The sequence below is a fragment of the Saccopteryx leptura genome, chromosome 1 (assembly GCF_036850995.1).
Source record: "Saccopteryx leptura isolate mSacLep1 chromosome 1, mSacLep1_pri_phased_curated, whole genome shotgun sequence".
NCBI lineage: Eukaryota > Metazoa > Chordata > Mammalia > Chiroptera > Emballonuridae > Saccopteryx > Saccopteryx leptura.
Genome location: NC_089503.1, coordinates 1,218,148 through 1,245,231, shown reverse-complemented (window position 1 = coordinate 1,245,231; position 27,084 = coordinate 1,218,148). Strand labels below are relative to the sequence as shown.

The 27,084-nt window shown below is 67.2% G+C and overlaps 2 protein-coding genes across 2 annotated transcripts in view; both read right to left on the bottom strand.

Annotated features, from left to right (window-relative positions):
• LOC136398295 (mucin-5B-like) overlaps positions 1-27,084 on the bottom strand; it is a 78,410-nt gene that overhangs the window by 44,040 nt on the left and 7,286 nt on the right. The gene's annotated exons all lie outside the window — the stretch shown is intronic.
• On the bottom strand, positions 6,387-26,841 carry MUC5AC (mucin 5AC, oligomeric mucus/gel-forming). The gene is made up of 36 exons (XM_066361487.1): positions 26,835-26,841; positions 26,582-26,676; positions 26,057-26,183; positions 25,449-25,704; positions 25,319-25,371; positions 24,867-24,967; positions 24,703-24,822; positions 24,446-24,597; positions 24,178-24,316; positions 23,967-24,080; positions 23,631-23,810; positions 22,618-22,857; positions 22,233-22,389; positions 21,315-21,506; positions 20,942-21,104; positions 20,523-20,566; positions 20,239-20,427; positions 16,370-19,666; positions 15,911-16,119; positions 15,295-15,469; positions 14,445-14,695; positions 14,141-14,324; positions 13,578-13,785; positions 12,927-13,105; positions 12,341-12,428; positions 12,153-12,256; positions 11,947-11,978; positions 11,456-11,627; positions 10,062-10,163; positions 9,775-9,812; positions 9,448-9,570; positions 8,339-8,437; positions 7,897-8,016; positions 7,634-7,697; positions 7,431-7,545; positions 6,387-7,018 (listed from the first exon to the last, which is right to left on the bottom strand). Exons 1-36 carry the CDS (start codon positions 26,839-26,841, stop codon positions 6,751-6,753), a joined length of 8,157 nt encoding a protein of 2,718 aa, XP_066217584.1. The 3' UTR covers positions 6,387-6,750.

Here is a 27,084-nt window from a genome sequence, read left to right as displayed (position 1 = left end):
TGTCAGTGGGCAAACAGGCCCTCCCTTCTCTCCAGGAACCCCGGTGTTGACTCAGCACCCACAGAGTTGGCAGAGGGGCCCAGACGTGGTCCCTCACGGGCCCGGGCCACCTCCCTCCCCCTGGTGCTGAGAGAGGCACCTGGTACTGAGAGGTGGCCGGGCGTTCACACCCAGTGACACCTGCCACTGCTTCAGCCCATCCACCCCGCCAGCCTCGGGGCCCCGGCAGCAACGAGGGACTGGGAGAGGGCGCAGGGGAGCGTGCCTCCATCCAGGGCCACACCGGCTCCGTCCTGGCTGAGCCCTCGGGTGGGGGAGCTGGGGCAGCAGGGACACAGGCCCCAGTGTGCTCTCCAGCACCCCAATTTCACCCTGTTGCATGCTCCCGGGGAGGCCGACAGGGGTCCCCTTGCACCCGGATACGTTGTTTGCCTGCTGGGTCCCAGCCGTGGAGGCACAGCTCGGTGGTGGCCGTGCTTGGTAAGTGTGTACAGCAAGTGAACCCCAGGGCCCGGGCTGAGATACCACAGGCCAGCGTGAGCTGCCCCCGGGTCAGTGGTTGGTGAGCTTGACCTCTGAACTGCAGCCGGCTCACAGGAGGGGCGGCATCTGGTGTGGGGCAGGGCGGTCAGGAAATGCCTGAGGGGTGCGCACGGTGAGCTGGACTTTGTGGGAGGGATGTCAGAGCAAAGCCCCCCTCGGCCCAGCAGCGGTGACCCTGACCGGGTCTCTGGAGGAGGGGCTTAGGGAGGGGCTTAGCCGGCGGAGCAGCCCCCCACCCCCACCCCCCCGCTTCTCCAGAAACAGCTGCAAACCATGAGGGGCCCTGGAAAGACTCGGTGCCCTGTGCTGGCTGCAGGCGTGGACACGGGCCCACAACAGCTGTCTGTGCTGCCCCCGGGAGGAGAGGTGGGGCCCGTGGAAGCTCACGTGTCTTCCTGTGCTGGCACAAGCCCGCATGCTCACCACGGGGGCTCCGGTTCCCAGGGCGGGTCCTGTCTCCTGTGTGCCATCCGGGGACGCAGCAACACACTGCTCTGGGCTGCGTCCCGGCCTCGGGGTGGGGGGCCCACCAAGGCTGCTCTCCACAGGACCTGGGTTCTTGGTTCGCACAAAGCACTGACCGGTCCTCTCGTGGATCTGTAGAAGCTAGGGAGCTTCGGCCAAGGACGAAGCGTGGCCGCTGGACGAAAGTGAGAAACACAGGCCCCAGCTCTGGGTTTCTGCTGAGACCAGGTGGGCGGCAGCCGCTGGTGCCCCCACTGGAGGCAGGAGGCTCAGGAAGTGGCTGGATGGGAGACTGGGCGGGAAGTGCCCCCATCCATGGGCTGGACTTGGGGCACAAGAGACTGAGTCTAGGGCCCTGGTCTGCAAACCGCGGTTTAAGAGCCACATGTGGCTTTTTGGCCCCTTGAGTGTGACTCTTCTACAAAATACCACGTGTGGGCGCTACCTCGACAAGGAATGTACCTACCTATATAGTTTAAGTTTAAAAAACTTGGGTCTCAAAGGAAATTTCAGTCGTCGTACTGTTGATATTTCGCTCTGCTGACTAATGAGTTTGCCGACCACTGGTCTAGGGGACGTGAGCCCGGCCATGGCTCTCACCCAGCGGCCATGGGGCCACCTGGCACGGTGCTCGGCTGCAGGGCTCCAGGGCTGACTCCCCTGGTGGGAGGGTCCCCCTGCTTAGATAGGGCCCCTAAAGGTGGGCTGCACCCCCTGACAGTGAGAACCTCAGGTTGCCCCCCCCTGCTCCTTTATTGCATGGGAGGAGGATTGGTAAGGGGGGGCCGTGTTGTTTGTAACAGAACAGGGTGGCCCTGAGCCTGGCACGGGGGGTGGCAAGGAGGTTGGGCAGACCCCTCGGGAACCTGTCGATAAGGAGAGGGCTCGGTCACCCACCCTCTGCTCGTGGTGCCGAAACCCCTGAGCCCCACCGGGCTGTTTGCCTTGAGGGTGGGGCAGGCTTGTGTCTGGCTGCGTCAGCTCTGACCTGCCCTGGGGCCTCGCTGGGTCCTCCTGCCAGCCCCATGCGGTAGTCCGGTGCTCGGGCCCTCAGGCCCCGGGAGGGGTGGGCACTGGGCGAGGTGGGGTCCTGAGCCCCGGGGCTAATGCCCATGGCCTCGTGGTCCTGTGTCCGCGTGTCCGGTCAGTTCTGATCTGCATCTATGGGCCTAGTCCCGTCACGTCTATGCTCTCTGGAACCTGAGTCATAAATACGTTTTCTTCCGGGACCCGGGACCCACGGGCCTTGTCATGGTGATACTTTCTGCTCCTTTCTATTCTGTTCTGTAAAGAAGTAAAAACCTGGTGTGACCCTCTGGGTGAATGGAGGTGCGTGGACGGGGTGACCTGAGGGGAGAAGCCGGGAGAAGGTTCCTCTCTGCAGCGGGGGGACCGTCCACCCAGGCATTAGAACCCTCGGTGCTGTGTGCTGGGGTCAGAGCTGCGTGAAGAACCCTCCTCACTTCCAGGTCACAGAAACGCCGCCCGCTTCCAGTTCTCCGGCCCCGGCCCTGAGCCGCCCGGCATCCAGAGCTGGATGAGACCCACACTCTGCTCACGCTCCCCTGAGGGTCTCCCCAGCGGAGAGCTGTGAGCGCCACGTAGCTCCGACCCTGGAGTCCGACCCACGTCCTTCTGCCGCCTGACATCTGCACCTGCGTCTACCGTCACTCAGCCGCATGCCCCGCCCTCGACAGCCCCATCCCCTCCCCCCCCCCCCGTGTGTGGGGGAGTCCTGTTCCCTCACCCACACTCACGTCTGCGCCATCGCACCCTGTTACCTTCACTTCCGACCCCTCCTCACCCTCTCCCTCCCAGCTCACCCCCAGCTGGCCCCCTGCCTCTTCCATCACCGTCTCCAGCAGCAGAATGTAAAGGACAAGACCAAGCTCCCCTCACTGGGAGCCAAAGTCTGGTCCTCACTGCGGCTGGGCCCGGCCTGACCTGCCCACCCCTCTGCCCACTGCCGGACCCCAGCCCGGCGAACGCCCTCCCCCCGACTCCCACCCTCTCCCAGCTTCTCTTGGTCCCCTTTCTGCCCCTTCCTGAGGCAGCAGTGCATCGGCCTCTGGGAATCCGTCCACCTGGCTTGTGCATCAGCACCCAGCACCCAGTGCGCCGGGGTACGGTGGGGGTGGGGGGCTGCATGCATGGTCTCGCCCTCAGTGCCGCCAGCTCCTGGGGTCCACCGGACACCATGCTACACCCCCAGTCCCCAGCCCCAAGGTCATCGTCCCCTCCCGGCTGGCAGGGCAGCCTGCTCCTTGTCCTTCCTTGTCACAGTTGACCGGATATTTGAGGGCCTTTGACGTCCATGCAGATTCTACTGTGAGTTTGCCAACTTCCTCCGAAGACGGCGCCCGGGACACCCCATCAAAGACGCGCTGACTCACGGAGGTGGAGGGGCATCTCCCCTTCTGCCATTCGGGTCCTGTTCCATGTGCCTCCGCCCGCGCCCTGCCCCCTGCCCGGGGTGTGGCCACTCCTGCTGGGTCACAGGGCAGCTTGGAGGAGCGCGACGATTCTGGGGCTGCTCTGGGGGTCCCTGCCGCCTGCCAGCCTGTGGCTGGTTCCACTGTTCGCTCCCCTGAGCTTTGTGGGAAGGCAGTCGCTCCTGCAGGGTCCTGAGCACAGGGTGTGTGACCACCAGCGCACTGTCCCTCGTTCCCTCACCCATGTGGAAGGCTGTCCTGGCCACCAGGCGCACCCCAGGACGCAAGGGCCCATGTGTGGTCCGGCCACAGCGGTGCCCGGGGCGCGTGGCCTGCCCGTTCCCCAGGACCAGACGTTCTCACTTGTCCCCAGAATCATTCTCTTGGGTCTCTGCTCCCATAACATAGCTGGCCGCCCCTGAGGTCACTGTGTCTCTCTCGCTCCGACCCTGGGCCAGACTCGTGCCCACAAACCCTGGACTGTCTGAGAAGTCACCCCACTGCTCAGGGCCCGGGTCTGTAGCTGTGTGGCCAGGACCAGGCTGGCTGCTGGGACCTCCGGCTCTGGCCTCGGACCGAGCAGCCTTCTCTGGTGAATCGATGCCAAGGTGGGGGTCCCCAGTCCCAAGTGTTCCTGGGTGGGGTGGGTGTGCTGGGGGCAAAAGTCAGCAGGCGGCTGGGAGCCAACTCGTCTACCATGGTCACAGGCTTCCCAGTGGTCTGTGTCCACCTCCTTCCCTGTCTCTAGGAGCTCCCAGTGTCTGTCCCCCCCCCAGCCTGAGGGAGGGGTACCCCTACACCCCCAGAAGCAGACCGCACCCAGTCCGCTAAGGGATGGTCCCCAGCCAGACTCCAGGGAGACCTCAGGGAAGTGGGCACTTGAGCTGCCCAGGCCGGCCCTGGTGCTCTGGGGCCTCCTCTGGCCATGTGCCACACCCCCGTGGTGACAAGGTCTCCCCGCCCGTTCCTGGCGTCCAGGAGGGCATGGGGGGCCCAGGCCTCACTCTGGGGGAGCCACTCCGAGGGTAGGGCAGTGTGGCGGCCTTGGGCGGGCCACGCCCAGCTTTGCAGCTCTTTCCGGAAAGGGAGACTTGCATAACCTGGCCAGGCGCTGCGGTGGCCACGGTGGGCGGGCAGGGACCCGCTATCCGGTTACTTCCCGCCATTAACCTTGCTTCCAGGCAGGGGGGAGGGAGGGCGTGTGCTCCGTGGGGGGTGGGGATTAGTCACCGCGGCACCCATCCTGCCCCAGGGGAAGGGGCGGCTCGCTCCGACGCCTGATCCGGTCAGGGGCGGCGGTGCTGGTCAGTCAGGGCGGTGCTGGTCAGTCAGGGCGCTGGGGCAGCGGCTACCAGAGCCTGCGGCCCGAGGACTCTCCGCTCCCGAGGGGGCCGCCCTGCCGCTCCACGGCCTCGTCCATCCTGTCTGTCCCTCACACTCAGGCCCTCTTCTGGGTCCAAGGGGCTGCCTGGTCTCTCACGGCTGCCCTGCCTGGCCAGGGTCACAGAGCATCCCCACAACCCCCAACCCGGTCACTGACAGGAGGACTGGCTCTGAGGTGGCCAGGGCAAAGAGCCAGGTCAGAGGGACAGCTGGGGGACTGGGCCGGGACATGCGACACGTCCTGCTCAGGCCTGGACTCGAAGGACGGGGTGGACAGGGGTGGGAGAGGCGAGGCTGCCCAGGTGGGGCGCTATGGAAACCCAGCCCCACGGAGACCTCTCAGTCCCGAGACCCTGAGCAGGCCCCTTCCCCTCCCCGAGCTCAGCCCCGCCATGTCCAGACAGTGGGCTGGCCTGGAAGACATAAGTCCACCGCTGGGACCCCTGGGACCCCTGACTCGGCATCCTGAGCCCCAGGCCTGAGCCAGAGGTGCGTGGGCCACTGTGCTGGCCCCTCGCGGCTGAATCTGGAGACGGAGGTCAGGCCTGGTTGTTGCAACTGTGGCCGTGTGATTTTGGAGACAGCGCCCTGAGCATCTAACTGAAGAGCCAGGGCAGGGAAAACTTCCCACCAGAGGAGGGGACCTGGGACCAGCTGCTGGTGCCCTGATTGCTGGCCTCCAGCCAGGCGTGCCCAGGCCTGCTTCCCTTTGTGAGACCAGAGGTGGACCCCCTTGGTCACAGAGAACAGGTGCTGAGGCGTACTCCTCCTCCTCCCTGAATCTGCTCTGCCTCTTCAGCCTCCTGCATAAGTGTCCTCAGGCCCCTGAGCCCCAGGATGTCTGCCAGGGGCCGAGACTGTCCAGCTTTCTGGCTCCCAGTCCTGCCAGTGTCCAGTGTCCCCACAATGGCTGGGGGGTCAGCTGGCTGGTGCCTGGCCCTGTGGGTGTCCCCTCCCATACTCGGGACCCCCTGGCTCTCCTGCGCTTGACCAGCCTGTGTCTGGGGCTGACTGGGGGCTTCCTTTGTGCCTCCCCCCATTTCTGCGCCCTGTGCTGGACCTGTCTGGGCAGTGGGTACCCTGCACACCCCACCCTGCTCACCCTCCCAGGGAAGCCTTTGACATGCATATGGATGGTGGGGTCTGGGGGCTCTAAGAAAGAGGGGACAGGCTTTGGGAATGTGGACGTTCTCAGGGCGATGTGGGGGTGGGGGTTGCAGGTTGAAGGAGGGTAGTCACAGGACTCCTGGGACCATCTCTGCCCCTTTGCGGGGGTGAGTCTCAGCATGCCTGCCTGTGCACACGCACACCCGTACCCACGCATAGCACCCAGCTTGGCATCCGTGGGTGGGAGTCTGGGAGCCTTTGTGGGGAGATGGAGCCCTCCCTAGAAGGTTCCGTCCCCCCCCCCCCAGGGGGTGAGGCCCTCTAGCGCCTGCGTGGTCAGTTGGTAGACAAACATGTCCCGAAACCGGGGTGGGACTCCATCTAAGCAATGGATGCCCGCCCCTCCCCACGCCCAGATTTGACAAGCTTTAAAAAAAATCACACCGAGTCCGGGACACGCAAAATGCTTCAAGTGTATTTCTGGAATCCAGGGCCTTTGCCGAGGCCCAGGGCGGAGGTAGGGGAGGCTCCGCCTCCTGGCAGCGCGGGCAGCCAATCACGTGTCCATGTGACCGTCATTGGTATCCCCACCCCCCCACACACCCCCCCACCCGCGCGCATTGCTTTTGTCTGGGAGGAGCAGCTGGTCCAGGGGCTGGAGGAGTGTCCACCTGCCTCTTCCCTGTCCGGGTCCCCAGCCTGGGCGGGGCGGTGGACAGTGCACCCCAGGCTCGGCCTCCCAGCACAGGGCTCAGCTCCCGGCCTCGGAGCCGCCGGACTGCGGGGGAATGAAGGGGGTTCTGTCGGGAGACCGTCCACGTCAGGCCAAGGGCGAGGCCCGGGCCCCTGCGCCCCAGGGCCAGCGCTCCTCTGTGTCCTGGCTCTCCAGGGCCGCCTGCTCCTGCAGCTGGCCGAGGTGGCCCTGGGCCTCGCAGTGCTGGCCCACGCAGCCGCACTCCTCCACCTGGGTGTAGCTGAAGGCGCGGCGGGAGCCATCGGCGCAGCGCAGCGTCACGTCCCGCGGGGAGGTGCGGAGCTCCTGGCAGCAGCGGCACTGGTGCTCCAGCGAGTTGGCCTCCAGGGAGTACCTGCGGGCAGTGCGGTCAGCGCGCACGCTTGGCCACCCCCTTGGCAACCCCCTCGACAGCTCCCGCCGCCCTGCCTGACCGGCTCTCAGAGGCCCCGCTGGCCAGCGTGCAAGAGCCACGCGTCTCGGGGCTGGGGGGACGCACAGCGAGCGCGAAGGACCCTGAGTCTGGGTCTCTCACTACACAGAAGCCTGCGACCCCAGAGGAGATGAGGGCTTCGGTCTTACTCATCCCGGGGCCCAGCCCTTCAGGCCACAGGGGGTAGTAGTTGCCGCCTGTCCCTTCCTGTCCGCCCCCTCATCTGCACACACCCCACCCTGGGCAGGCAGCTGCAGCCCAGGGCCCCAAACAGCTCCACACACTGTCCTGGGGGGTGGGAGCCCGCTGTGGCCGGTCACACGGGCTCACGTACATGGAGGTGGTGTCCCCGCAGTTGCCCCGGCAGTAGGTGAGGCGCACGGGCCCCTCGGAGCTGCAGCCCTGCACACGGATGACCTGGTGCTTGTGGTAGACAGCGCAGGTGGACCCTGGGGAGGGACCCGGGAGGAGTGCAGGCGGTCAGGACTAGGCGGGCTGCGCCCCAGCACCCCCTCCCTCACAGATACGCCCACTCACTGTTCTGAGGTGGGGGCTGGGGACACGTGAGGCAGCAGCGGTCCTCACTCAACACCGCCTGGTCCTGGGCCAACAAAGAGGGTGGCGTCAGTGCCGCAGCCGCCCACCGGGAGAGGGGAGGCTGGGGAGGCGGGCCAGGCTCGGGCAGGAGTGGACAGTGCCCAGGACAAAAGCGTAGCACCCCGGCCGGCCTTGCCCAGCTGACTGGGACTCCCCCACCCCATCCACCCGGGCAAGGCTGGGCAGCGGTTCCCGGGACTCACCACGGGGCAGCTGAGCGGGGGGCATGCCTTCTTCGTGGTCACCACCACCAGCCCGTTCTGGTGCCTCTCACACTCGTGCATCTCGCAGCGGTTCCCAGGGTCTGACCAGGACTCACCAGGCTGCAGTGCAGAAGGCCCAGGCCAGCAGGGTGAGCGCCCTCCCCAAGGGCCTCCCGCAGCGGGGAGGACACTGCGTTCGCTTGGCAGTGAGGTTTCTCCAGGGCCCCCGCCAGGCACCAGGATCCTGCCCGCTCGGCCCTGTCACTGTCCCCACAGGGTCTCCCCCTGCAGGCAGGTGTGCGCCTGGCCCTGAGTCAGACCTTCCTGGGACCCCTGGGGGTGGCTTTGCCCCCAACCTATGTGCAGCCCGTGGCCTGCCTGGCTCAGGACGCGCTCCGAGGCCCGAGGCCCCCAGCAGGCCCTCCCTGCTGCCCCTACTCACGTAGAAGAGGTGGGCAGAGCTGTCACTGGTGTTCATGACGCAGGCCACCTGCACGCACGCCCCGCAGCACTGCCCGCTCTGTGCCTGGTACTCGAAACCCTGGGGAGAGGAGTGGACGTGTGGCCTGAGCCCTGGCCAGCGCTCCCTGCGGGGGGGGGGGGGGCTCAAGCGCCGTGGGGGGGGCTCAGGGCCCTGGGAGGGGAGCTCAGGGCCATGGGGGGGAGGCTCAGGGCCGTGGGAGGGGGGCTCAGGGTCGTGGAGGGGAGCTCAGGGCCGTGGGGGGCCCTCAGGGCCGTGGGGGGGAGGCTCAGGGCCGTGGGAGGGGGGCTCAGGGCCGTGGGAGGGGGGCTCAGGGTCGTGGAGGGGGGCTCAGGGCCGTGGGGGGCTGGCTCAGGGCCGTGGGGGGCTGGCTCAGGGCCGTGGGAGGGGGGCTCAGGGTCATGGAGGGGCCCTCAGGGCCGTGGGGGGCCCTCAGGGCCGTGGGAGGGGGCTCAGGGCCGAGGGGGGGAGGCTCAGGGCCGTGGGGGGGGCCTCAGGGCCGTGGGGGGGGCTCAGGGCCGTGGGAGGGGGGCTCAGGGCCGTGGGGGGGAGGCTCAGGGCCGTGGGGGGGCCTCAGGGCCGTGGAGGGGGGCTCAGGGCCGTGGGGGGGAGGCTCAGGGCCGTGGGGGGGCCTCAGGGCCGTGGGAGGGGGGCTCAGGGCCGTAGGGGGGAGGCTCAGGGCCGTGGGGGGCGCTCAGGGTCGTGGGGGGGCCTCAGGGCCGTGGAGGGGAGGCTCAGGGCCGTGGGGAGAGGCTCAGGGCCGTGGGGGGGCCTCAGGGCCATGGAGGGGGCTCAGGGCCGTGGAGGGGGGCTCAGGGCCGTGGAGGGGGGCTCAGGGCCGTGGGGGGGAGGCTCAGAGCCGTGGGGGGGCTCAGGGCCGTTGGGGGGCGTCAGGGCCGTTGGGGGGCGTCAGGGCCGTGGAGAGGGCTCAGGGCCGTGGGGGGGAGGCTCAGGGCCGTGGGGGGGGCTCAGGGCCGTGGGGGGGGCCTCAGGGCCGTGGGGGGGGCTCAGGGCCGTGGAGGGGGCTCAGGGCCATGGGGGGAGGCTCAGGGCCGTGGGGGGGCGCTCACCACGGGGCAGTGGGTGCTGCAGGTCTGGGTCTCACAGCTGACCCTGAACGTGTCCGAGGGGGGGCCTCCAGGCAGCTCGCAGCGGCACGTCTCACACAGGCTGGAGGAGACCACGGCGCCGGGCTGGGGGGCGGGTCAGTGTGCAGCGGCAGTGAGTGGGTGCCCCGGCCTTCCCCTCCAGCCTGGATGACCTCTCCCCCGGGGGTGACCCTCAGGGGCAGAGCCCCAAGGCTGTGCCTCCGTGGAGGTCATGCGCTCGAGGGCCCGGCTGGGGGCCCCATTGTGTCCGGCAGGGAGCCGGGGTCCTGACATTCGGCAGGTCCTTACCTGGTACAAGGTGCCGTTCACACTGCAGACGGTCCAGCCTGTTTGGGAGGAGAGAGAGCAGCTTGCAGACCCGTCCTCAGGGCGCTGCACCCCCAGCCCCCAGCCCTCCACCTGCCCGCTCGCTCCCTGAGCACAGCGCCCACGCTGGTGCCCACGCTGGTGCCCACGCTCAGTGCTAGTGGTGCCCCCTAGTGGTGCCCGAGTGAGGCTGGGTCTGCAACCTGCAACGCTCGTGCTAGAGCGTCAGGGACCGGCCAGGCCGCCGCCGTCTGGGCATAGACACTCACTGCAGTGTTGGCGCGGGCAGCAGGCCCCGTCTTCGTAGGTCAGGCTCTGGCGGGTGCCCTCAGGGCAGCCCACGAGTGTGGGACAGTAGCTGGTGTTGCAGGCTGTGGGGGGGGAGGCAGAAAGAGGGGCTCAGAGACTTGAGTATCAGCCCCCTGGGTCTTCAAGAATGCTGACCGCCCAGTGGGCAGGTGGAGAGCTCCCCGGGGGGTGGAGGAGTCCCCGCCCCCCCCCACCCGCTGGAGTCACATGATGAGGCCGCAGGGGGGGGGGGGGTACTGCCTGTCCTCCCCACTTGTGCCTCCAGGTGGCAGCACCGAGAACCCCTCCCGGGCAAAGCTGGCCAGCCCCGAGTTGGTTCCTGTGTGTGTGTGGGTGTGTGTGTGTGTGTGTGTGTGTGTGTCCCTCCACCCGGGTGTGTGTGTGTGTGTGTGTGTGTGTGTCCCTCCACCCGGGTGTGTGTGTGTGTGTGTGTGTGTGTGTCCCTCCACCCGGGTGTGTGTGTGTGTGTGTGTGTGTCCCTCCACCCGGGTGTGTGTGTGTGTGTGTGTGTCCCTCCACCCGGGTGTGTGTGTGTGTGTGTGTCCCTCCACCCGGGTGTGTGTGTGTGTGTGTGTGTGTGTGTCCCTCCACCCGGGTGTGTGTGTGTGTGTGTGTGTGTGTGTCCCTCCACCCGGGTGTGTGTGTGTGTGTGTGTGTCCCTCCACCCGGGTGTGTGTGTGTGTGTGTGTGTGTGTGTCCCTCCACCCGGGTGTGTGTGTGTGTGTGTGTGTCCCTCCACCCGGGTGTGTGTGTGTGTGTGTGTGTGTGTGTCCCTCCACCCGGGTGTGTGTGTGTGTGTGTGTGTGTGTGTCCCTCCACCCGGGTGTGTGTGTGTGTGTGTGTGTGTGTCCCTCCACCCGGGTGTGTGTGTGTGTGTGTGTGTGTGTCCCTCCACCCGGGTGTGTGTGTGTGTGTGTGTGTCCCTCCACCCGGGTGTGTGTGTGTGTGTGTGTGTGTGTGTGTGTGTCCCTCCACCCGGGTGTGTGTGTGTGTGTGTGTGTGTCCCTCCACCCGGGTGTGTGTGTGTGTGTGTGTGTGTGTGTGTGTCCCTCCACCCGGGTGTGTGTGTGTGTGTGTGTGTGTCCCTCCACCCGGGTGTGTGTGTGTGTGTGTGTGTCCCTCCACCCGGGTGTGTGTGTGTGTGTGTGTCCCTCCACCCGGGTGTGTGTGTGTGTGTGTGTGTGTGTGTGTGTGTCCCTCCACCCGGGTGTGTGTGTGTGTGTGTGTCCCTCCACCCGGGTGTGTGTGTGTGTGTGTGTGTGTGTCCCTCCACCCGGGTGTGTGTGTGTGTGTGTGTGTGTGTGTGTGTGTGTCCCTCCACCCGGCCCACCACTGCCCTCCAGCCCGGGCTCACCGCAGGTGTACTGGGGACAGCACTGGCCGGCCTGTGGGGCCGCAGGCACAGGCACCAGTCCGGGCTCTGGGCAGGCCGGGGGCGGCGGGCAGGGTTGAGGCCGGCAGCTCATGGCCCGTGAGCCGCCCTCACAGGTGCACTCCTGACAGTCGAAGCTGACCGTGTGGCCAGGCTGCAAGGGAGGCAGACGTGAGCCCGGGACCTCCGTCACCTGCCCGCCAGTCCTGGAGACAGCTTCAGAGATGGGGGAGGGGGCACAGGGGAGCCTGAGGGAGGGGCCTCAGAAGTGTGGGTCTTGGAGAGGGCGGGAGGTGGCCGTGTGCGGGACGGCCATCATCTTCCCCGTCTTAGCAGAGCAGGACGGGGTCCCAGTGGAGGACGGGCTCCCGGGTACCACCCAGTCCTGCTGGGCGGGCTGTGTCCCCCTCCCCGCCTCCCTCTGAGCCTGCAGCGCCGAGAGAGAGCTCTGCCCCCCAGTGTTCCACGCTCACCTCCACAGGCTCCCCGTGGGGTCCCAGACACACTGCGGGAACAAAGATCTAGGTCACTGCTGGGCGGCCACGCCCTCCTCCCCCAGCCTTCAGGGCGGGGCTGTGGACCCAGCAGCCACAGAAAGCCCCAGGGTCCAGCTGAGAAGGTGTTCGGTGGAAGGCACCCCTGCCCGCCCCCAGGCCCCCAGCCCGCCGTGGAGACGTACTGGGGCAGCCCAGGGGCACGCAGACATCCGTGGTCGCGCTGAACGGGGTCATGCCCTCCGGACAGAAGCAGCCTTCCGTGACGGGCCCGGCATCCCGAAAGGCCCTGCAAGGGAGCGGAGGGTTGGCCTGGCCCCTGTGCCCTCCGGGGCTCTGGGGGGACGGGCGGGCGGGAGGGACGGCCACGTACATGAGGCTGACGCTGTCACTCCCGTAGCAGTAGGAGGGGGTGGTGGGGCCGCAGGGCCGGTACACCTTGTCAGCAGGGCAGGTGAAGGCTGTGCGAGGGAGAAGACAGCCCTGAGCCCAGGGCGCCCACCGGGAGGGACTCCGAGGCCGTGCTCCGGGCCCCAGGTGCCTGCCGAGGGTGGGACCCCTGCGGAGGGTGGGAGGCCCTGCGGAGGGTGGGAGGCTGCAGCAGGACCCCTGCGGAGGGTGGGAGGCTGCAGCAGGACCCCTGCGGAGGGTGGGAGGCTGCAGCAGGACCCCTGCGGAGGGTGGGAGGCCCTGCAGCAGGACCCCTGTGGAGGGTGGGAGGCTGCAGCAGGACCCCTGCGGAGGGTGGGAGGCCCTGCAGCAGGACCCCTGTGGAGGGTGGGAGGCTGCAGCAGGACCCCTGCGGAGGGTGGGAGGCCCTGCAGCCTAGAACTCGGCCGCTCAGGCCCCAGCCCAGCCTGGCTGCCCCTCTTTTCTCTAGGAACCAGGGTGCTCTGCCCTGGGGTCAGCCCTCTTCCTCTTTTCCTCCTCCTCCTGCGGCCTGGTGGGCGGGCACTCACGGCACGTGTGGTTGGTCTGGCCCCTCCAGTCGACGCACACGCCGTGGGAGGCGCAGAGCGAGGCGTACAGCTCCAGGCCGGAGCACACCACGTCCTCATTGGTCATGTGGCACTGGTCGAAGACACAGCCCTGGAAGTACGGCCTCGGGGGGATCACGGCGTGGCACAGCTTGAAGACGCTGCGGCACGGGGGCACATGGTCACGGGCAGCCCGCGCCCAGCTGCCAGGCCCAGGCTTGCCCTGCAGAAGCCCCCAGCGAGGGCACCGCGGAGCCCACCAGAGCGCCAGGGCCCGGGGTTCTGAACAGTCTGCTGGTGGCACGGCCGTATCTTTCTGCACACTCCCCGCTGGGCTCCCCTCGGCCCGGCAAGCCTGGGCGATGGCTTACGCCCAGACCACAGCAGGCTGGCCCCACAGAACCTCAGAGGTGACCGCCCTCCAGCCCCGCCGGCGGCTCTGCTTGGAGCGTGTGGGCGGCCACGCTGCCCTGCACCAGGGCTGATCCAACGGACAGCTCTCCGCCCCTCTGGTCTCCACCCTCAGGAGCCCCTGCAGGACCCACGTTCTCCCGCCAGCTGCTCTCCGGACAGGTCAGAGCAGCAGAGCAGTCCTGCCCCCTCCCCACCCCGTCACCGCTCCCAGAATCTCACTCGCTCAGAATCAGCTGGCAGATTGGAGAAGGCGGGCACGGGACGGGCGGGGTTGTGGTCCCAACGGCGGGGAGCGTCGGGGGCGGCCCGTGGCAGGACGGCTGATCGGGATTGGTCACCTTCCAGTGCATGGACATGTCCGAGCAGGAGGTGACCACCGCCCCTCCGGGGAGGCGGCAGTCATCCTTGGGGTCATTGGTGCAGGTCCCTGCAGGGGGGTGCAAGGGGTCAGGGAGCTGGGGACAGCAGAGCCCCTTGCATTGTCCCGTGGGCTGGTGACCCCACACTGCACTCCGTGGGGCCCCTGACCACCTTGCGCTCCCCTCCCCCCAGGAAGCGGGACCCTGGGGGGGGAGTTCCAGGGAGGTTGGACAGTGTCGGCCTCAGGTGTCCCTGCGGGCTCAGGGCTCCACTGGTGGCCTCACCCCTGCCAAGCACACAGTCCCCCCAGGGACTCGGCAAGTCTGATCTTTCTCAGGCTGGACACTCTCGGCGACATTTAATGACCAGGGAGGGGCTGGGGTCCCGAGAGCTGGGCGGAGGCCGTGGGGCTGGGGGCTCACCACACTGCCCCTCCGTGTTGTTGGCGAACTTGCTGAAGGGCACGGTCACGGAGAAGACGAGGCCAGTGAACAGGACCTGGACGCCGATCTCGGGGATGGTCACGTACATCTTGATGCCGATCTGGGAGACGAGGATGCCATCCTTCCCGAAGCCGGGGCTGACCACCTTGTTGTTGAAGATGATCTGGACACGGCGGGGTGGTTGGGGGGAACAGAAGAAAAAAGGGGGGAGGCCGTCAGCTGCCGCCCCCCCCCCCCGCCTGCTCACCCCACACAAGCCAGCCGGGCAGAGGGGGCGCCCCACCTCATTGGTCATCACCCCGCGGACGGGCTTGCGGGTCAGCACGACGCGGTCCTGCCGGTACTCGACGATGATGGACTGCGGGCAGGACAGCCCGTCCTCGGCGTCGCAGAAGTAGTTGTCGATGAGCACGCGGAAGTGGCCGTAGACGGGCACGATCTGCTGCACCAGCAGGTACGTGCAGTTGTCCAGGAAGGTGTAGTAGGTGCCGTCGAAGGTGATGTAGTGGGGGTCTCCCCAGCCGCTGCACACGCCTGTGGGCACCAGGAGGGCCTCACGCGGGGCCAGCGCGGACAAGGCCTCCCCGGCACCGGCCCCGCCCTGTCCTCAGCCATCCCGCCCGCGCAGAACTGTCCAGGAGGGGCCAGAACCCTCAGCCCTCTCCTGCTGGGCACGGCCCCGGGGGCCTGGGGCCCGCCCTGCGCTGGACAGTGCCCGCCCACCGCCGCCTTCCCGCTGTTGGGAAGTCCTGGTTCTACCCCGGTCCCCGCCCGCCCGGCTCCAGGGCTCACACTGGCACTGGTAGTGCAGACAGCAGCCGTCCTGGTTCTACCCCGTCCCTGCCCGCCAGCCTGCCCGCCTGGCCCCGGGGGCTCACACTGGCACTGGTAGTGCAGACAGCAGCCGTCCTGGTTCTACCCCGTCCCTGCCCGCCCGCCCGCCCGGCTCCGGGGCTCACGCTGGCACTGGTAGTGCAGACAGCAGCCGTCCTGGTTCTACCCCGGCCCCTGCCCGCCCGCCTGCCCGCCTGGCCCCGGGGGCTCACACTGGCACTGGTAGTGCAGATAGCAGCCGTCCTGGTTCTACCCCGGCCCCTGCCCACCCGCCTGCCCGCCTGGCCCCGGGGGCTCACACTGGCACTGGTAGTGCAGACAGCAGCCGTCCTGGTCGGCCACCTTCAGGGCGGGGTAGCCGTTGGCACAGGTCGGCTCCTGCACAGGCGGGCACGGGCGGGGCTGCAGCGTGATGACGTTGTTGCCCTCACAGGTGGCCTGGGAGCAGTTGGGCATGGCCCAGGTCTCTCCTCTCTGTGGGGACAAGGACAGCTGCAGGGGCCGCCCCGCCAGGCCTGCCCACCCTCACCCTGCCGAGTGCCCGCTGCTGAACTGGCCAGGAGGATCTCCGGGGGGTGCTGTGAAGGTTGCCCTCCTTCTCTGCCCATGTCTACCCTGTTCCCCATATGTGGGCTCCCCAGACTCCACCCTTGGATCCCTGCCCTGACCCCATACCTCCCTGGTTGACCAGCTGCACCCCAGAGCATCAAACACCTGCTCTAGCTCCATCAGACGCAACCAGCAGACCCAACACCCTCCCGCTACCTGGCGGGCACACCCTTGCAGCCACCTCCCCGGTGTTCCACCTACAAAGCCCAGGGGCGGCCCCCTGGAGCCACCGCCTAATTGGAATGAACTGGAGCACCCCACTTTAGCCCTGAGACCTCAAGAAAGGCAGGAAGGGGGAGGGATTACCGTTCTGGGGGGGACCGCGTTGGGGCACCCCTGCGTAGTGACAAGCACCGGGGTTGAAGTGAGGGACCCGGCTGGGGAGGTCGCTGGGGTAGGAGGCGCCGTGCTGGTGGGGCAGGCGGGGCCGGTCTGCCTCACCACGTGGCAGTCCACGCTGCACACGGCGTAGTAGCAGTGGCCGTCCAGGTCAGCCTGCTGGTATATCACGGACCCTGCAAGACAGCGGGATCGGCCGTTCGCGGCGTGGTGCCAGGAAGGGGCGCAGGGGGGCCAACAAGGCACGTGGTCCGCCCGGGGCCGATCCGGCGAGCTGGCCGTCCCACCCGATGTCAGCGGGATCAATGCCCAAAGACGGTGACGGTGCTGCTGTGAGGGCAGCCGGCCGCGTCCCGGGGAGAAGGGACCCGCCCCTTCACGCTGTGGTTTTCCGCGGAGGGGGCGCCCAGACAGGGCCACACGCACCTGCAGGGTAGAGCTTGTCAGACACGCTGCAGTAGCAGGCGGGGGCGGACGGCGTCGCAGGGCTGGGCGAGCTCAGGGCGGGAGCCACGGAGCTGGACTCTGTAGTGGGCGGGCGCGTGGTCGATGAAGTCTCATAGGGGATCTCAGAGGTGGGGCAGCCGTCCCGGGGCTCACAGCACAGCACGCGCACCTCGTAGTTGAGGCACATCTGGAACCTGCCCGGCTGGTCCCGGTTGTGACACACCAGGCCCACCTCGGGGTTGCACTGCACCACCTGGCCCAGGCGCTCGATGCTGACCTCGGGGTGGCTCTCGGCCCGGCACTCCAGCCGAGCGATGGACTCGGGACGGAGGCAGATTTTCTCTCCACTCCTGACAATGTTGCTGTAGGTTTCCAGGTCTCCTCCGTGCGGCCCCGGGGACGGGAAGTCCACGTCAAACCACTTGGTCCACGTGCACTGTGGCTGGCAGGTGGTGGTCCCGGATGTGAGGTGGGTCGTTTCAGCTGCAGGAACGGGGGTGGTGGTAGTGAGGGGAGCTGAGCTGGTGCTCGTTTCCGGCACAGACGTCGTGTGGATTCTGTGCACAGAGGTCGTGCTGGTTTCCGGTGCAGACGTGTGGATTCTGTGCACAGAGGTTGTGCTGGTTTCTGGTGCAGACGTGTGGATTCTGTGCACAGAGGTCGTGCTGGTTTCCGGTGCAGACGTGTGGATTCTGTGCACAGAGGTCGTGCTGGTTTCTGGTGCAGACGTGTGGATTCTGTGCACAGAGGTCGTGCTGGTTTCCGGTGCAGACGTGTGGATTCTGTGCACAGAGGTCATGCTGGTTTCCGGTGCAGACGTGTGGATTCTGTGCACAGAGGTCGTGCTGGTTTCTGGTGCAGATGTGTGGATTCTGTGCACAGAGGTCGTGCTGGTTTCTGGTGCAGATGTTGTGTGGATTCTGTGCACAGAGGTCGTGCTGGTTTCTGGTGCAGATGTTGTGTGGATTCTGTGCACAGAGGTCGTGCTGGTTTCTGGTGCAGATGTGTGGATTCTGTGCACAGAGGTCGTGCTGGTTTCTGGTGCAGATGTTGTGTGGATTCTGTGCACAGAGGTCGTGCTGGTTTCTGGTGCAGATGTGTGGATTCTGTGCACAGAGGTCGTGCTGGTTTCTGGTGCAGATGTTGTGTGGATTCTGTGCACAGAGGTCGTGCTGGTTTCTGGTGCAGATGTTGTGTGGATTCTGCGCACAGAGGTCGTGCTGGTTTCTGGCGCAGATGTTGTGTGGATTCTGTGCACAGAGGTCGTGCTGGTTTCTGGCGCAGATGTTGTGTGGATTCTGTGCACAGAGGTCGTGCTGGTTTCTGGCACGGAGGTGGTTCTGGACGTGGCCTCAGTAGGACCAGAGATGCTCACACTCAGGGTGCTGGGGACTGTGAACAGCTTGGTGGTGGGGCAGCCTTCTTGGGGCTCACAGCACAGCACGCGCACCTCGTAGTTGAGGCACATCTGGAACCTGCCCGGCTGGTCCCGGTTGTGACACACCAGGCCCACCTCGGGGCTGCACTGCACCACCTGGCCCAGGCGCTCGATGCTGACCTCGGGGTGGCTCTCGGCCCGGCACTCCAGCCGAGCGATGGACTCGGGACGGAGGCAGATTTTCTCTCCACTCCTGACAATGTTGCTGTAGGTTTCCAGGTCTCCTCCGTGCGGCCCCGGGGACGGGAAGTCCACGTCAAACCACTTGGTCCACGTGCACTGTGGCCGGCAGGTGGTGGTCCCGGGCGGGGTGACAGCGCGTGTACCGGGTGTGACTGCTTTGGTTGCTGGGGGCACCTGTGTCGAGCTGGCTCCTCGGTGTTGTGTGGAGGCCGAGGCAATGCCAGTGGTCCGGGTCACCTGCGTTCGGGTCGAGTGCGTCCCTGTTGGGGTCACCGAGGGGACGGTCCTGTCTTTGCACACGTCCACCCACTCGCAGCACTGGATCCGGATCTGGTAGTTGTAGCAGATGGGGGGCAGCTGGTTCCGGTTCAGGCACACCAGCCCCACCTGGTTGTTGCAGACGACGTCCTGCCCCAGCAAGGCCAGCGGGGTGTCCGGGAAGCGCTGGGCCCTGCACTCCACCTGGCTGGGCCTCTCACAGAATGTGTACCCTTTGGACCTCAGATTCTGGAAAGTGTCGAAATCTCCGCTGTTGATCCCCGACCCGGGGTAGCTGGCATCGATCCACCCAGTCCAGGTGCACCACTCCTGCAGGCAGGAGACCGGGCTGGCCCCAGAGGAGGTGGGCGCCCCTGGGACCTCTGAAGGCCCCGGGGCTGTGGTGGACGCAGAGGTGGTGACGCTCGAAACTGGCATTGGGCCGGATGTTGAGAGAGTCTTTCTCACCGTTGCAGAGGTGCCTGGGGCCGGTGTAGGGGTGCCTGGGGCCGGTGAAGGGGTGCCTGGGGGTGGTGTAGGGGTGCCTGGGGCTGGTGTAGGGGTGCCTGGGGCCGGTGAAGGGGTGCCTGGGGGTGGTGTAGGGGTGCCTGGGGCCGGTGTAGGGGTGCCTGGGGGTGGTGTAGGGGTGCCTGGGGGTGGTGTAGGGGTGCCTGGGGGTGGTGTAGGGGTGCCTGGGGCTGGTGTAGGGGTGCCTGGAGCCGGTGTAGGGGTGCCTGGAGCCGGTGTAGGGGTGCCTGGGGCCGGTGTAGGGGTGCCTGGGGCTGGTGTTCTGCTCATTGTAGAAGACGTGGTTGGGCCCGTTGTGGTGACAGGGGCTGGGGACGCTGTGCTGCTCTCTGTCAGCACAGATGTGGTCCTTGGGGTGACCCGGGCTTGGGTAGTCCTGTCGGTGGCAGGCGGGGTGGCCGGGGTGGGGCCGCTGGAGGTGGGGCAGGCCCGGCGGGTGCAGCACAGGACCCTGATCTGGTAGTTGTCACAGAGCCCGGAAGCCTGGTCCCTGTTGTAGCAGACGAGCCCCGCGGTCGGGCTGCACTCCACACGCTGGCCCAGGACCTGGAGCGGCGTCCCGGGGGCGTCCTCGGCCTGGCATTCCACAGCCCTTGGCTCTTGGCAAACCAGGTACCCGTGGGCACGGAGGTTGTCCAGGGTGTCGAAGTCGCCGCTGTCGACGCCCCGTCCTGGATGGCTGACGTCCAGCCACGATGACCACTGACATTCCTCCTCACAGCCTGGGCTAGGGGATATGGAAGCCGTCGAAGGCTTCAGCCTGGGGGATGTGCCCGGAGAGGTGGACAGGGCTCTGGTCTCAGTGCTTGTGGGTGCCGGGCTCGTGGTGGGGCCGGGGGGCGTGCTGGGCGGGCCTGTGGAGCTCCCAGCTGAGGTCGGAAGAGAAGGCAGGAAGCCACACGTCAGGGGCCAGCACTCACACGGGGTCCTCAGTCCCCCCACAGTGTCCTCAAGCCACCCCCTGCTGGTCCCACTTCTGTCAGCTGCCTGGGGATTCACCCTGTCCGTCTGCCTGTCTGTCTCTGTCTGTGACGGACGCCCAGTGCCCGGGGCACGCCCTGCACGTGACAGGCGTGCGTTCCCAGCACGGAGCAGGTAGACAAACTGATCGCACTGGAGGGAAGTCTGTTCCCCAGGCGCGCCCCGACGGGGATCTGGCCGTGTGGCCGTGAACGCCAGAGCCCCAGGGACTCCTCACTGTTGGGGGAGCCTCCGGTCAGTCGCCCCCAGAACAGAGGGAGGTAGAGAGGGCAGCAGCACTGACTCGGGCAGGACTCCGGGCGTGTCCTGCCCTGGGGACATCAGTCCCACAGGGAGACCCCATGAGGCTGACCCTCTTCTCTCCTGTGGGGTGACTTCCCTCTGCTTGCTCCTGGGTCCCCTCCCGATTCCCGGGGCCAGGGACAGCCAGCTGGCACGGTCCCCAGCACGTCTGCCTTACCGACGGGGAGCGTGGAGAAGGAGAAGGTGGTTGGGGGCGTGGGGGTGCTGGAACTGCAGGCGTGGACACTCCTCTCGACGGTGCCGTTGACCCCGCAGCGGGCGGAGATGCAGCCCCCGCTGCCATCGGTCGTGTGGTAGATGACCTCTCCCGGGCGGAAGCGCCGCCCGTCGTAAGTGCAGACGCAGGCTGTGGGGGACAGGGCGACGGGCCATGTCAGGGGCCCGGGGCGCGGGTGGGGACCCCCGAGACCCCAGCCCCACGGAAGGCCGCTCGCCACTCACCCTCAGCGTCGTAGACACACTGCACGCCGTTCTCGGTGCAAATGCTGGCAACAGAAGGAGAAGGTGAGTCTGGGGTGCAGGGTGGCCCCGGGTGTGAGGGACGGGGGGACAGGAGAGTCTTCCTTCCCGTCGATGACCAGGGAGCATTCTAATGGCAGCTTCCTCTCCAGGATGTCTGTCCTGGGGTCCTTGAGGGGGTGTCAGCCTCACCCCCAACCCCACCCTGTGTACCCCCTTTCCTTCACCTTCCGGGCCCGCACCCCTCCTGCGACAGGGAGGCTCTCGTGAGCCCCGCAGGAAGCCCAAGCCACAGGGACACTCCTGGCCCCGCTGGGCGGTACAGCTGGCTGGGCCGTGTCTGGGGCCGCGGGCCAGGCGAGTGCCCCACGTGCTCCCAGCTCCTCGTCCCGATGACTCACCAGGAGTGGCAGTTCTTGTCCGAAGGCACCACCGCACCCGGCCGGTAGGACTTGCCGTGGACTTGGCAGGGTGGCGGAGGGGGCGGGGACGGGCATGTGGCCACACACTGCATATCGTCCTCGTCGAAGATGGGGGCCGCTGGCGGGCACTTGGGGTAGCACCCTGTGAGCCAGAGGGGCCCGAGTCTCAGCCAGACAAACAGACGGATGGACGGCCCAGCCACCCTCCCCCCCACAGTCTCGGCACCAGCCCCAGCGCTGGGGAGCCCCAGGTGGCACCCACAAAGGCAGCTCGGGAGGTCAGGAAGAGGCCAGGCTGGCCGAGAGTCCCAGGGACCCAGAGCAGCCCCCCCTGGCCAGCAGAGCAGCCCACCTTCCAGGCTCCGCGTGTCATGCAGGCACTGGCCGCGGGGGTTCCGGCAGGTCCGCAGGCAGGGGGCCCCGCAGGGCTGGTAGTGCCACTCGCACTGGCCCTCGGGGTTGTAGTAGTCGCAGAACAGGGCTGCGGGCACAGGGAACTCGCTCAGCGGCCATGCTCGCTGCCGGGACCCAGCTGACCCACAGCCTGGGGAACGGTGCCGTGGGAGGGACAGCCGGCTCCCGGGCACCCCCCCCCATCTTTGACCAAGTCCCGTGGGCTGTGGTGAAACCCTTCCCTCCCGTGACCCCTGGACGTGGCCCCGGAGGGTGTGGGCCCAAGCATCCCACACCTCAGCTGGACAGTGCAGAGGGTGGCAGGCACTGGGTCCCGCGGCTTCTCGGAGGTACCGTCCCTCTAGCCCAGGGGTCCCCAAACTACGGCCCGCGGGCCACATGCGGCCCCAAGGCCATTTATCCGGCCCCCGCCGCACTTCTGGAAGGGTACCTCTTTCATTGGTGGTCAGTGAGAGGAGCATAGTTCCCATTGAAATATTGGTCAGTTTGTTGATTTAAATTTACTTGTTCTTTATTTTAAATATTGTATTTGTTCCCGTTTTGTTTTTTTACTTTAAAATAAGATATGTGCAGTGTGCATAGGGATTTGTTCATCGTTTTTTTTATACTCCGGCCCTCCAACGGTCTGAGGGACAGTGAACTGGCCCCCTGTGTAAAAAGTTTGGGGACCCCTGCCTAGCCCAAGTCTATCTGTCCTGGACGGGGGTGGGGGTAGGGGTGGAGGTGGCGGGGTTCTGCTGACCCCCTCAGTTCCAGAAGGTTCTACCACGCCTGCCATCTCTCAGTCACATCCCCCCCCCCCCATTTTTCTTTCCAGCCCGGGCGACCCATCTCCCCGGCAATAGAGGGAACTCACGGCAGACTTCCGGGGAGCGCCAGGGCACACACACGCCCACCTCGCGGCAGGCCTGGGCGTAGGCAGCCACGGCCGTGCAGAAGCACTCGCAGTCGCCCCCTGAGTCGCAGGCGCAGGCGTCGTTCACGCAGGCCTCGTAGTACTTGGCCGGCTCCACCTGGGGGGGACAGGCCTCAGGTTGTGGGGGCTCCACCACCGTGGGCTCTCGGGGGACCGGGCTTGCCTTGTGGAGCACGGGAGCAGCAAACGCACGGTTGCAGGTGGCCAGCCAGACCGGCTCTTAATGTCCACACAGGCCAGCCGGTCCTCAATGCCGGCCCCACCCGCCTCGCAAGGTGACGCCGGCCCCTTCCTCCCCAGGCACCCAGCGGAGAGTCCCACGTACGTGGGCGTGGCAGGCCTCGAAGGTGGCGCTGTTGATCAGGCTGCACTGCTTCTGGGCCCAGGACTTGCGGTAGGGGTTGGCAATGCAGGGGTCCCTGGGAGCCAGGGCGTCCGGGCAGGACGGGGACACTTTCCAGCTGTTGCCAAACTCCAGAGCATCGCCCACCACGGACTGGCTCCGCGTGGTGAAGTCGTTGATGGCGTTGTTGTCAAAGTTCCCGCACAGCCCACAGACCTTCCCCTGCAGACGTGGAGAGTGGGGAGACCTCAGGGAAGGTGTAGGAAAGGCCCGAGCCCCCTTCCCTGCCCCCCCGGCCCTCCTGGACCCCATCCCTCCCCAGAAGGAGGAGGAAGGGGTCACTGGAGACCGAGGCCGCGTCAGACACCCTATGCACGGCCGCACTCCGAGCAGAGGCCCACGGTGCGGCGCCCAAGTCTCTCCTAGAGTAGGGGTGGAGGCTAAGAAACGTCCCGCAGACAGGCGCTGGTCCTAACCCCGGGACCCGAGTGCAGCCTTATGTGGCCACAGGGTCCCTGCAGATGAGATAAAGCTCGGAAGAGGGCATCCTGGATTGGGGTGGACAGACCAGTGACTGGTGTCCCCTCAGGCGCGCGATGTGGCCACCCAGCCGCACGCACATGGCGGGGGAGTCACGTGGTCACAGAGGCACAGTGTGCGGTGATGCGGCCACAAGCCCGGAAGCTCCAGAGGCCCCCCGGAGGCTGGACGAGGCAGGAAGGGGCCTCTGGAGGGTGCCACCCCTCCTGCTGGCCCCTTGACTGGACTTCCAGAGTCCAGAACAGGGAGAGAAGGAGCCACCGTGGGCAGTGACTTGTCCCCACAGCCACAGGCCCCTTCTGCCCACCTCCCCCGGGCGAGCCGGCCAGCCCTTCCTCCCTTCCTCTCTCCGTCTGTCCCTCTCTCTCTCAGACTCGCTCTGTCTGGGTGTCGTCTCCCCGCGCTGCACCCCCCCCCCGTGTGCCCCTTGGTGGGGCCGAGGACCGTGGCCTCACCTTGAACTCAGGGCTGAGCCTGAGGAAGATGCTGGTCTTCTTGTCCCACAGTAGGACCAGGCCGGCCTCGGTGTCCACCACCAAGTAGATGCCCACCTGGCGGATGGAGTAGGGAGCCTCCCGCCCCGCACCCTTCTCGATCACCTCCACTTTCCCGTCGCTCAGCTTCAGCTCGTAGCTCTGCACAGGGAGGGGTCCCTCAGAGCCTGGCGAGGACCCCAGGCCACCATCCCCCCCCCAGCCCCGCGGTGCCATCTTGGATCAGCCTTCTTAGAGACCCCTGGAGCCTCCCAGGCAGGTGCCCCGGCCCCCTGCTTGGCCAGCCCCCCAACTCACCCCCAGGAAGATCTTGATGGCCTTGGAGCAGGTGGTCCCTGTGGTGCCACAGGGCACGTTCTCGGTGACAACACGGAAGGCGTCCTGGGCACTGCCGTTCCCACCGCAGTGGTCCTGCGGGGAGACAAGGACGGTAATTAGGTCAGCGCAGGCCTGAGGGTGGGGCTGGGATGCGGGACCCCAGGGGTGCTGGGGACCGCGGCGGCCGTACCTGGACCAGCGTGTACTCGCAGTCCCCGTTGAAGCTGTAGCGCTGGCCGTCGAAGGTGAGGTAGTGGCCGTCCCCGTACACGGCGCAGGTGGCCAGGCAGGGCTCATCGGTGCACTGCCACATTCTGCTCTTACAGGTGCTGGGGGGAGGGGGCGCCGGTCAGACCAAGGCCCCCCCGGCGGGGGCAGGGATGGGTGCTCCTCCTGGGGGTCACAGCACCCGCTGCACAGCCCCCCACCCCAGGACGGGGCCCCAAGCTGCCACATACCAGGTGTTACAGCCCACCCGGATGGTCTGCCCGGCCTGGTAGCTGGCCTCGTTGTGCACGCAGGGGCAGTCGGCCGCAGCGATGCAGCCCCCTTCTCCGTCCGCCACCAGCCCGTCGGGACACACGCAGCCGGGCACGCACTGGGGGCTGTACTGTGGGCGGGGCGGATGCAGTCAGTGGGCGGGGCGGATGCAGTCAGTGGGCGGGGCGGGCGCCGTCAGTGGGCGGGGCGGACGCCGTCAGTGGGCGGGGCGGACGCAGTCAGCGCGCAGGGCGGGGCAGAGAGCGCTGGCCACGCGAGAGCGGGGCTCCTCCTGGGACCCGCCTGCGTGGACGTCTCCGCAGGTACCCACGAGGGCCAAGCCGGCCTGAGGTCCCTGGCGGTCACGGGGAGGGGGTGGGGGGGGCACGGGTCACTCACGCAGTCCATGTCCAGGGTGTGGCAGCTCTTCTGGCAGCCGGCCCCGGGGTCCCCCGGAGTGGCGTTGCGGCAGTCGAAGTAGACCATGGGGGGCGCGCAGACTGGGGAAGAAGGGGCGGGCCGTTCAGGGGGCGCCGCCCACCTTCCAGGTCGACGCTGAGGGATAGCGCTTCTGCCCCATCTGTGGGGCGTGTGTGTGCACGTGTGTGTGTGCCTGTGTGTGCACGTGTGTGTGTGCCTGTGTGTGCATGTTCGGCGTGTGGGCGAGCAGTGCACCCACACACAGTCCACAGTGCACCCCCCACCGCTCCTCACTGAGCCCAGAGGGCAGAGGCACCCTGGCAGAGACGCTGGCCTATGCCCGCCCGCCACACTGACTTGGGACTGACTTTAACCCTGAAGCTTCACAGGAAGGCACCTGAGGGCCCCACCCTCTGTCCGTCCTGGCTCACCTGGGGCAGGATCCTGGCCTCCGATGCAGGTCAGTGTGCCCTGCGTGCAGGTGCTGTAAGGAGAGGGTGGTCAGAGGGTCCTCCGGGCCCTGCCAGCCCCGCCCGGCTCCCGCCCTGCGGGAGATCTTACCAGACAGCCCCGCGCTCGTGCAGGGACTCCCCGTTGGGGATCACGGAGTCCCCGTGGTAGCAGGGACAGCTGGCGGCTGGCACACACTTGCCCGCGTTGTCCAGGAAGGTGCCCTGGGGGCAGGTGCAGCCGTCCACGGGCACAAAGCTGACGCCGCAGGCGACGTCCTCCTGGTTCAGGGCCTGGCAGGTGGGCTGGCAGGTGCCGATGTTGTAGTGGTAGGTCATCGACTTGGGGCAGGTCTCCATGGGCTTTGCTGCGGGTTTCAGGAAGAGGGGGCATTCAGGGCAGAGCCGCTGGGCACCCAGAGCCCCCTGGCTCCCTGTCCCTGCCAGGCCCTCCCTCCCGGACAGGGTCCCAGAGCCCCCTGGCTCCCCGTCCCTGCCAGGCCCTCCCTCCCGGACAGGGTCCCAGAGCCCCCTGGCTCCCCGTCCCTGCCAGGCCCTCCCTCCCGGACAGGGTCCCAGAGCCCCCTGGCTCCCCGTCCCTGCCAGGCCCTCCCTCCCGGGCAGGGTCCCAGAGCCCCCTGGCCTCTGAGCCCGGTGCAGGGGACAGGGGCCCACGGAGCACGTGCTCCGGCCCCTGGGGTCACCCGGCAGCACACTCACCGCAGACGCCGGCCCTCCAGCCGCGGAGCAGCACGCCCCGGGCGGCGCAGGCCCGCACATAGGAGGACAGAGCCGCGCACAGGCAGTCCTCACTCTTCTCACAGTTGCACGTGTCGAAGAGGCAGTTCTGAGGACAGGGTGTGGGTGTCAGGGGCCCCGGCCCACACACCCAGCGTCCCGCACCCTGCCGACCCCGACTTCCTCCTGGGGAGTCCCCCCCGCCCCCGCCCTCAGCAGAACTTGCACAGAGCCCTCGAGCTGAAGACCTCAGCCCCTGGTCTCTGCGGCCCGACAGGCCCAGCCCTGCCCGGTCGGCCCCAGACAACCGCTGCGTTCTCACTGGGACCCGGGCCTGTCTCAGGACTGGAGGCTCCAGAGGTTCACGGGAAGCACGTGACAAGTGACCGACCGAATGAATGGGGACAAGGGGAGAAAGCCGGGAGACACCCGGGGGCAGGCCTGCCCGCTGGGACGCGCTGTGGGCAGCCCTGTGGCCGGAGGAGAGAGGCGGGCGGCAGGTGTTACCGAGTAGTAGGAGGCAGGGTTCACGGCGGCGTGGCACTCGGCGAAGGGGCCCTGTGGGTCCGTCAGCCGTGAGCACCAGTGCTGAGCATACTTCTCTGTGGACGGAGGAGGAAGGGGGTTGGCGGGCAGACGGGGGCACCCAACATGCCAGGGTGAATAGGCCCCAGGCTCCTGCTGGGCACCCCCCCTGTCTGGGTCTGCAGCACGTGGAAAGGAAGCCTCCCCCAGGACCCTGTTCCTTTTCTTCCAGAACCCTCCATGGCCAAAAAGATACACGTGTTAATGAGTTGCCTGTTTACCACCTGAGGTCCTCTCTCAGGACCAGAGTGGACAGCTGGAGCCCAGGGACCAGGGTTCAATCTACCCTCGCAGCCCAGGAGGCTGGGGGGGGGGGGTTAGATACACGTACCGTTCTCCACACTGAGGGAGCAGGGGTCCTCGAAGCTGTTCTTGACGTTGGGGCAGGCGGCCTGGGTCTTCCAGGTATTGGCGAAGGCGGCCGC